At 43.7% G+C, this 10,568-nt stretch overlaps 1 protein-coding gene across 1 annotated transcript; it reads right to left on the minus strand.

The window, feature by feature from the left end:
* Positions 1-786: 786 nt before the first annotated feature.
* PTAFR (platelet activating factor receptor) lies at positions 787-10,188 on the minus strand. The gene is made up of 2 exons (XM_053266773.1): positions 10,049-10,188; positions 787-5,355 (listed from the first exon to the last, which is right to left on the minus strand). Exon 2 carries the CDS (start codon positions 5,307-5,309, stop codon positions 4,203-4,205), a length of 1,107 nt encoding a protein of 368 aa, XP_053122748.1. The 5' UTR covers positions 5,310-5,355; positions 10,049-10,188; the 3' UTR covers positions 787-4,202.
* Positions 10,189-10,568: the final 380 nt, after the last annotated feature.

Consider the following 10,568-nt stretch of genomic DNA (forward strand, 5'->3'; position numbering starts at 1 on the left):
TGCGGTTCTTCCAGGGGTGTCCCCCTTCCCCCAAGAGGCCTCTACATTGCCCACCATTGCTTGATGGGCACCGTCCCATATCCCCCTTAGGGGATGGAGCCATATCTCTGGGGTAGAGCATCAGATTTCGACAGCATCTCCAAGATAGGGCTGAGAGAGACTCCTGCCTGCAACCTTGGAGAAGCCGCTGCTAGTCAGTGTAGACATTCCTGAGCCAGATGGACCAATGGTCTGAGTCAGTATAAGGCAGCTTTATATATTTTGAATGTGCTGTATTATATCCCTTGTGTCTGCTTTTTTTTAATCTTGCGGTTTTTAAAAAATAGGATTTCTACTGTGACTCTGAATATTTATATATTGCGCTTCCACAAAAGTTCTCAAAGCAGTTTACATAGAATTTTCACCCCACCTTATGACTTACGAAGCCCTTGAGGCGGTTTACAAAAACAAAATTAATGTTTTTATCGTTTTAGTCTTGATGTTTGTTTTAATGGTGCTTGTTTTGCTGTAAGCTGCCTGGGGGGGTCATAGATGAAAGGTGGCCTGAAAATGCAGACTGTAAATAAGCAAGCATGTTTGCTATGAAACAAGACCCATTGAGCTCAATGGATCTTACTTCTGAATAAATGTTTAGGACTGTGCTGAATGGTTCTACTCCTTAACTCATTTACCAAGTCCCAAGTGTGGCAGTGATAGTGTCTTCTATGCTCTGCACAGGAGGATGGGCAGTTCTGAATCAGAAGAATGTTCCCAGGAGCAGAAAGAATAATAAATTATTCACAGATAAATATTTTTACAGACTTTATTTTAATAAAATAAATTTTTCCCACAGAGGCTTGGTTCTATCCCAAATTATCTTGCCTTGACACTTCCGGCATGATCCTTACATATTGCTGTAACACTAGATTGTAGAGTTAAAAAGAAAATCACAGTAAGCCCAGATACAATAGCCAACAAGTAAAACTTGGGGTTTGTTTCATTTCACCCCATGGCTGCAGTATGTAATCACTGTCTGTACACTCATTACAAAAGTCTGAGGTTTTTAAGCTCAGTGGCTGTCGTAACCATGAGACCTCATAGGTTTTAACCATGTAATACTTGACATTTAATGCTATGAACATATGTAAACATTGGAGAAATCTTGGGGCCTTGGGTTGCCTAGTTCCCTTGAATGAAAGAGAATAAAACATAGCCATATGAACAAGCATCTCTTCTTCCCCACACAGAAAGCCACCCTAGAAGATAATTTTTCAATACCCATGTAAGAACTCACAAGCTAAACATACAGAGATGCCTCTTGGAAACCCACATTTAGTTAGGGCTTCAAGGCAGTAGTTCTCTCCGGCTCTCCAGCAACTGGTATTCCGTGCATACTGCCTCTGAACATGAAGGTTTGATTAGCTGTCATGGGTAACAGCCATTGCTAGCGCTCCCTCTATGAACCTCCTCTTAAACCATCTAAGCGAGTGGCCATCACATCTTGTGGCTGAAAATTCCATACATTAATTCTGTGTTGTGTTCAGAAGTATTTCCTTTTGTCCTGAATCTTTTTGTCCTGATTATGATCCACTTCCTCCATGGTATGCAGCTTTTCATAAACCTCTGCCCTCCCTTAGTTATCTAGGCCTTCTGCTCAATCAGGGAGGGTTCCCAGAAGCATGTACTCAGGTGTTTTGGCTGCGCAAACACACACATAGGCAGCAATACTATTTGCTATGGAGCTGCCCTTATGTGAGAGAGTCCCAAATCAAGTGTTCCTACCCAAGTCATTTGATGATTGACTTATATTTGTCATCATTTGGGCTGGCTTCTACAAATCCACTTGCCAGCTCACCAGTGGTGAGTGTCCCCCAGCGCTTTGATGAGCAAGACATCCAGCATCACACAGATCTCCTCCCCGGAGGTCTCATTTCCACTGCCATTTTTGAAAAGTCTTGTGGTAGCAAGCATGACTTGTCCCCTTAGCTAAGCAGAGTCCAACAATTTAGTTTTGCCTACTTCAAGAGCCACCTAATGGCACAGCGAGGAAATGACTTGATTATCAAGCCAGAGGCTGCTGGTTTGAATCCTCACTGGTATGTTTCCCAGACTATGGAAAACACCTATATCGGGCAGCAGCAATATAGGAAAGATGCTGAAAGACACCGTCTCATACTGCGTGGGAGGAGGCAATGGTAAACCCCTCCTGTATTCTACCAAAGACAATCACAGGGTTCTGTGGTCACCAGCAGTCAAAACTGATTCGTAAGCACACTTTACCTTTACTTCAAGATAATCTGGTTTATAATAATTTTAATGTAATTAATGTAATTGCCACGTGATTATTTATTTCATGGTATCTGTACTATATCCTGTGCTGGTCTTTGACCATAATAAAGATGGTTGATTGATTGACTTGTCCCCTTAGCTAAGCTAAGGGTCCACCCTGGTTGTATATGAATGGGAGACTAGAAGTGTGAGTACTGTGAGATATTCCCCTCAGGGGATGAAGCTGCTCTGGGAAGAGCAGAAGGTTTCAAGTTCCCTCCCTGGCTTCTCCAAGATAAGCCTGAGAAAGATTCTTGTCTGCAACCTTGGAGAAGCTGCTGCCAGTCTGTGAAGACAATACTGAGCTAGATAGACCATTGGTCTGACTCAGTATATGGCAGCTTCCTATGTTCCTAATACATTTTTTAAAATCGAAATATAGAACTGCATACCAGCTACAACTAAATAAGCCCCCATTGGTGACACAGCCTAATCCTAAGGATGTTACCCAAGACACAAATTCCACTGAGTTAAATTGAATTTGCTCCCATAACGTATTTCGTGAGAACCTGGAGTTTTACTGGGAATCCAGCTTCGCCTCCACAACAAGCCTGGATTGAGCTGACCAATCTGGGCTCAGTCTGGTGTCTGCAGGGGTGGATCTGGATTCCCAGTGCAAATCTCTACATTTATCTGGAAGCAAGTTCCACTGATTTCAGTTGGATTTACTTCCAAGTAAATATGACCAGAATTGTAACCCAAGGTTAATGCTGTGATGGATCTAGAAAGTAGAAATATGCAATGTACCGTGCAAGTAAAATCTGGAAGTGTTTGACTTGATTAGAGTCAGGCTACACAGACGTGCAATATTAAGATGGTGATATATAGTTTCTAATAATGTCTTCCCACATTTTTTGTATTTTAAAAAATCCTACCACCACAACAAAAAGTTACTCAAGAGCAAAAGTCTAAATCTTTTTCCCCCGTGACATGAAAATGTTTCAGATATTCCCCTCAAAGCTCCTGAGATGAAATTGTTTCTAACATGTGGGCCATTGACACCAAGCTTGAGTCACATATGTTTATTTATTTAACACAGACCCGTGCAGTACAGAGCCTGTTCTCACAATCAGGACAATGTGAGCTGAAGCGGGGATCTGGGAACCCCAAGCAATGTGTGGCTCCCACAACATATTTTGTGGGAACCTGGAGTTTTACTGGGAATCCAGCTTCACCACCATAGCAAGCCTGGATCAGAATCTAGGATCTGATCTGAGCTGACCAATCTGGGCTCCATCTGGTCCCTGCAGTGGCAGATCTGGATTCCCAGTCAAATCTGGATTTTCAGGAGCATGTGCAGCTTGCAGAGCCCCACTTCAACTCACATTATCCTGAGGGTGAGCACAGGCCCATCATCTTCCATCTTGAACAGCAAAGGTTAAGATTAGGCGGCCATTTGCTGCTTATCTGTGGCCAGATGAGCAAACCACAGCTTCCTCCACCACTGTTCTTTGAAGATTTCTCTCCTTTTGCAACATGCCTGCTATATTAAGCTCTTCTCGGAGAAAAAAGCTTGCCCCTGTGCAATGAACAACCTGCTCTTGCTTTCCAGATCCACGGGGGTCCTCGCACACAAATATAATGCCCATCTTTTAAACAGAGGTCCTACATTATTTATTCCAAGTATTTTCCTTCCATGACCACAAAAGACAACTAGGCTGGCTGAGGTATTCTGCATTTCCCTTGCGGGTTCCTGAGAGGCAATGCTTCTAGGAAGGGTCCTGAATGCATTTCAGTTCCTGGAGTTGCTCCTAGGGTAGAGACGAGAGCTGAACACTGGCTTCATCTGGCAGACGTGTGGCAAATTGCAGAGTTCTTGCCTCCCTGCTTGCTTGTGCTTAGCACCGAGTTAGCATAGCAAAGGTCTTGCTGCTTGGTAGGCCGCAGCATGGCTTCTAAGGCTTGGTGGAAGCATGCCGCAAACACTCTTCCAGAGGCACCATGACATCCACACCGGTCTCCGTCGTTTGCCTGGAACACTTGCGGCTATCTTTTATGTTCTTGATACTCTCTGAAACGTGTTTCCTGAACCTTTTGGTAAGGAAACAGTAGATGATAGGATCCAGAACACAGTTGGTGCCAAGGAGGCATAGGGTCACTTGATGTATGTCATTCACCAGTTGTTGGCTCCGGCGGCTGATGTCCCATTTGTTCAGAACAACCAGGGTCCAGGGCAAGTCCACAATGTGGTGAGGCACAAAACAGATGATAAACACAGCCAAGACGGTGGATACCAGCCAGAGTGCTCTATGCCTAACATGGGTGCTCTTCTGGGTCTTGACTGGTTGGGAGAGCAGTGTCCGAATAATGAATCCATTGCTGATCAGGACAATTAGAAAGATCGCAAAGAAGCAAATGCAAATGACCACATGGATGGCAAGGACAGCAATGTTGTCTTTGGTGGTGTCATAACGCTCAAAGCAGCGATTGAAAACATGGTTGCTGATGATCTCGTCATTGATGCTCTCTCCAATGAGGAAATACATAGACGGGCCACCTATCAGGATCCAGATAGCTACAGTGACGTAAATGCCCCGCCTTCGTGTCGACGACTGAGCAGCTGTGAGGGGTTTTGTGACCGCTTGGAACCGATTGTACGTTATAACTCCCAAGAAGGCAACTGAGCAGTACGTATTCACAAAGAACAAGTAGCCAGCCAAATTACATAAAAAGGAGGGCATGATCCAGTTCCCTCTCTTGTGATAATACACAATCCACATTGGCAATGTGATGAGGAAGAGCAGGTCCGCTATTGTTAAGTTGACCATGAATAGTTTGATTTCATTTAATTTCTTTTTAGCATAAACCCGGCCAAAAATATAGAGCACGTAGGTGTTAGCCACAAAGCCTAGAATGAAGATGATGCTATAGTAGACGGTGAACAGAGTATATCTGAACTCGGAATCCAGAGGCTCATTGGAAGAGGAATGTCCATTATGGATACCAACAGCAGAGATGTTCTCTTGGCTTTCTTGGAACGTCGTACTCATTACAATAGTCATAATGTCTTTCTTAAGGCAAAGTATGTTCCTCTCTGTTTTTCTTATTCTAAAAAACAAAAGAATGAAATATGTAATACAGAGTAAATAGCCAAGTACAAGCACTCTTTCAGGTTATCATCCCTCAAGTATCAGGTGTTGGTTTATTTTTCTTGCTTTAAAAAAAATCTTGCTTCCTACAAAATCCAGGCACTTATAGAATCATTAAAATTAATGCAGCTATGTATCAGGACAACACAATTCCATAATCTTCATATATGGACGTATGAACTGCCTTTTTTCAGAGTAGATCATTGGGCTATCTAGACTAGGAACGTCTACTCTGACTGGCAGCAGCTCTCCACTACAGGGCCTTGGGCAGAGGTCTTTGCCATCACCTGCTACATGATCCTTTAACTGGTGGTGCCAGAAATTGAACCCAGTACCTTCCGTATGGAGCCACCTAATGGCACAGTGGGGAAGTAACTTGCCTAGGGAGCAAGAGGTTGCCGGTTTCAATCCCTGCTGGTTTGTTTTCCCAGACTATGGGACATACTCCTATCAGGCAGCAGCAATCTAAGAAGATGCTGAAAGGCATCATGGTAAACCCCTCCTCTACCAAAGACAACCACAGGGCTCTGTGGTCGCCAGGAGTCACACAGCTTTACCTTCTATATGCAGTGTATGTGCTTGAATCACTAACCTGTGTGATCCCAATCTCAGTTACAGTAAAACAGTACCTTAACAAACTGCTTAAAATCCTGCTCAAAGACAATGACTGCATTATCTTGAAAACAGAGATGGACGCTGGTGGATTTCCCTAGGAAAGTAGCTGAGTAATCTAGGCTTTAAACTTTTTTATTTTGGATTTGGGAGCCAGCCCAGACATTCAGAAGCCAGCCAATGGGCACTTGACAAAATTACTTAGTGGCAGATGTTGAGGTAATTCACACAATCACAAACTGTGTTCTGCCCGGGTTTGGGAACTGTATGTGCTCCCAATTTTTGGTTGTGTGGAAACGAGGTAGGAGGAAAACCTGGGGAGCAGTGATTGTGTGGAAGCAAGATCGGAGGAAAAGCTATCCAGGTTTTCCTCCTACCTTGCTTCCACACAACCAGGAACTGGAAGCACACACAGCTCCCAAACCCGGGCAGAACACAGTTTGTGATTGTGTGAATGACCTCATTGTGGAAGGAGAAGGTCAATGGGCTTCTCTTTATCCCCTTCACAAGTAACATGTTTACAAAAGAATCTGGCCTCCCCGGACAAATAAAAAAACTATACGCAACTTCCTCTGAATTTCCTATTCTAAGCACCACAGTTGAATTTCTAGGTGCCATCACTTCCTGTCTGGGATCTATCACGCCCTGGAATAATCTCGACACCTCCATTTCTGCCACCACCTTTTCACACCTTGCCCCTGAGGGCAGGGCAAATCAAAGACTCCTTTGACTTTTCCAGCCATAAGGCTGGCATCCCCTGCAGTTTCACTGGCACCGACTTACTTGGGGGCAGGGGAGGGAAGTGAAACTGTAGGAAGAGGCAAAGAGGATGTATTTCTTGGTGTTTGAGACACAGTACTTGATCCAGGGAAACCACACAATGAATTTGTCAATAAGGCAATGTGGTGTGGTAACATATCAGCTGAATTGGTTCATCTTTTTCTTTTCTTAAAGTTTCCTTTCTTAATAAAAGCAGATTAGAAGTACAAAAGACTGGTTAGGCTAGAGACAGGCAATAGGGAACTGAATCTGAAATATTAATAACTGTGAAATAAAATAAATAAAAATCAAATTGTTTTGAGTCAATCTGTTCTTGAAATATTCGGCTAAAGGACTGAACTCTGGTCAAGTTCAGCTCATAGCCTTATCTGGCCCTAACATAGAGGGCTGGGTTTTCTGTGGTGGTGTTTTTTGCAGGTAACCTCCTATTTCTTCATATCTTATGGGTGTAAGCAGGAAGCTAGAACCACAAGGGCCTCAGATATTCCGGAGGGCATATTTAGAATTCTGGGCTTCCCTTTACTGAGACACATCTTCCTTTTTCACGCTTGTATCAAGTGGCCATCTGTTCTTTCTCATCAAGGACAGTCCTTGTTTTCATTCTGAGCGTCCTTTGCCTTCAGGAGCAATGGTCTTCAACCGAGGGACCAAGACTCAATAATGGCTCTTGGGCCAACTTAATTTGGGACACCCCAAGCGTGACCTTCTGTCTTCTTAGAACATTCAAGAGAAGGAAAAAAGAATTTGTGACGTAGCAGTTGGGATGAAAAGTAGATCTAGGGTCTACAGTTCTAGAGGGCTTGTTTATCTTCTCAAATTGGGGGCAGAAGGTGCAGTGATAGACAGAGGTGCTCTTACTCCTGGACTTCTGGGCCAAAGTCCAGGGCCTCCTCAGCCCCTGGGGGCCCCCAAATCCTCTTTAGTCTGTCCTGGGTGGTGTGGTTGCCCGGCTGAGCATGATGATGCTTAATTTGCAAGGGAGGGGGCCCCTCCATAGGCCTTTAGGTCTAGGCGCCAAAGTTACCTAGGTGCGCCTCTGGTGATAGCAGTTACAGTTTTGCTGCATCATTGCACCCCACAGGTAGGGGAATGAGGCGAGGTGATTAAAGGCATTATATGCCTCTTGCAGCAGATATAAGAGCAGGCCTGAAATCACCTGAACCAGCATGCCCTTCCCAGATGACATTCTCAGTTTCATTTTTTAACTTTTCTTTTCTTCCCCTTTGTTTCCTTTCCTTCCTCTCTCCTCTTCTACTTTTCCTTTTCTTCCCCCTCTGTTTCTACCATCTGTTTCTACTGGGCAGGATCAAACAAAACTGAACGAAAAAAAGAGAGCCCCCCGCCCCAACGTGAATCAGAATGGAACCCAAACCCAACATCTCTGGGTTGCCTTGAGCCTGAACCAGAACCAAGGTCCTACATTCAAAAAATGGTTCAGAATAAGTGGTTCACCAATCAGGCAATCAGCTTGTAATTAATGTTTTATTATCTTGGAGTATTTTTTTTAATCCTGTTGTGTGTGTTTTCTGTGTAAGACCCTTTTAAATGTTCAGAAATAAAGTTTGTAAATAAGTATTTCACCCCCACAAGATAAATGGCTGTCATTGTAGTTACTTTATAGTTTACGATGTAAAAAAGAAAGTCTAATATCGTTCCACAGGAAATGGTATCTAAACCAGTTTGACGCTCCTGAGGTTAGTGTCTGAACTGGAACTGAACCAGAGAATTTAAAATACCAATGAAGCGGAACCACATTTCTAAGAACATAAGAATAGCCCTGCTGGATCAGGCCCAAGGCCTATCTAGTCCATCATCCTGCTTCCCACAGTGACCCTCTAGATGCCTCTGGGGATCCCACAAGCAAGAGAGGAAGCCATGCCCTCTCTCCTGATGTTACTCCCCTGCAACTGGTATCCAGAGGCATCCTGCCTTTGAGGCTGGAGGTGGCCTATAGCCCTCCAACTAGCAGCCATTGATAGACCTCTCCTCCAAGAAGTGATCCAAACCCCTCTTAAAGCCATCCAGATTGTTGGCTGTCACCACATCTTGTGGCAGAGAATGCCACAAGTGGATTATGCGTTGTGTGGGAAAGTACTTCCGTTTGTTGGTCCTAAATTTCCTGTCAATCAATTTCACGGGATGACCCCTGGTTCTAATGTTATGTGGGAGGGAGAAGAATTTCTCTCTATCTACTTTCTCCACACCATGCATGATTTTATAGACCTCTATAATGTCTCCCCACAGTTGTCTTTTTTCTAAACTAAAAAGCCCCTGGTGTTGTCGCCTTGCCTTATAAACAAGGTGCTCTAGGCCCCTGATCATCTTGGTTACATCCTGGTCAGCCTGTAATTATATACATAGTGGTCAAGTACAATCAAAAACTGTGTTCTACCTAGGTTTGGGATCTGTGTGTTCTCCCAATTTTTGGTTCAATGGAAACAAGTTATGGGGGAAATCTGGGTAGAAATGATTGTGTGGAAGCAAAGTAGGAGGAAAACATGGGTAGCTTTTCCTCCTACCTTGCTTCCACACAATCACTTCTACCCAGGTTTCCCTTCTACTTTGCTTCCACACAACCAAAAATTGGGAGTACACACAGCTCTTAACCCTGGGTAGAACAGTTTTTGATTGTGTGAATAACTTGATTTAATCACTTCATCTGTATTACAGAAATTTTAAAAAACTAATTAAACCTAACACAAATGTGGTCTTTTAATTCAATATATCCAACGCAGTGAGCATAATAACAACAATTTTGATTCCAACATATCCCAACTTGCATATTTGTAATCAATTACAGCTTCTGGCATTGTCCTTTGTTTTGAATATCATCCAAATGGGCAATTTACCATAAGCATTAGACTTTGCTTCATTACGCCCGTGACTGGATGTGTCACACGGAATTCTAGCATTTCCAGGTATTGAAAAAAGGTCCTTCGGGATGCGAAGAACTAAATTGTTCCATCTTTACACTTCCCTGATGCATCTTGTCAAGTCAAACGGTGCCAGAGGCAGCGTTTATTTTTGCCTTCGCTGAAATGGAGTTGGAGAACCCAGCAGGGACCAATGAAGAGAAGCTCAAGCCATAGGCATTAACGGCCAGTATTTAACCTCACAGAGTGGAGAATCATATTATGTGGCTGCTGGCAGTGCAAGCAAACTGTCTCAGCATCCTGACAAAGAAGCCTTGGTTGTGAAATTGGGACATATCCCTAATGGACATTGTATCGATTGCATTGATAAAAACAGCCTCCACTTACCAGAGTCAAGAGAGCGGATATTCTCAGTGGAGTTCAAGTTTTGGTTGGAGTATAGCAGAGAGCGTACATCAATAAGTGAGTTTGGGTTGTAGGTATTCTCTCGCTTCACGTTTGGCTTCAAGCAGCTTGCTCACTCGTAGAGCTCCAAAACCCGGGACTGCAGCAGGAAGGTTCTACAAAGGCATTGAAATGAAGAAATGGTGACATCACAGCTGGGGAAATGAGGTTTTGTAAGATAGAGGAGGAAGCCAATTAGCCACAAGGGACAGCAGAGCCACAATGAGCCATCACTAATATTTATCAACAGATTTGTTCTAAAATGCCTGACTTGCAGAGGCTATTAAAGCTTATCACTGCTCCTGTCATACATCTAATGGCACTGAACAACTTCCAGTAAATGGAAACAACTTCCAGTAAGAGGAAATCATATGTGGCACAGTCATGAATGCCAGAGGCCCCAGCCTCCAGCTGACATTGCAATAAACCTAGCAGATGTTGGCACATGGCAGGTTAAAGAGCA

Source organism: Hemicordylus capensis, chromosome 7 (genome assembly GCF_027244095.1).
Source record: "Hemicordylus capensis ecotype Gifberg chromosome 7, rHemCap1.1.pri, whole genome shotgun sequence".
Classification (NCBI taxonomy): domain Eukaryota; kingdom Metazoa; phylum Chordata; class Lepidosauria; order Squamata; family Cordylidae; genus Hemicordylus; species Hemicordylus capensis.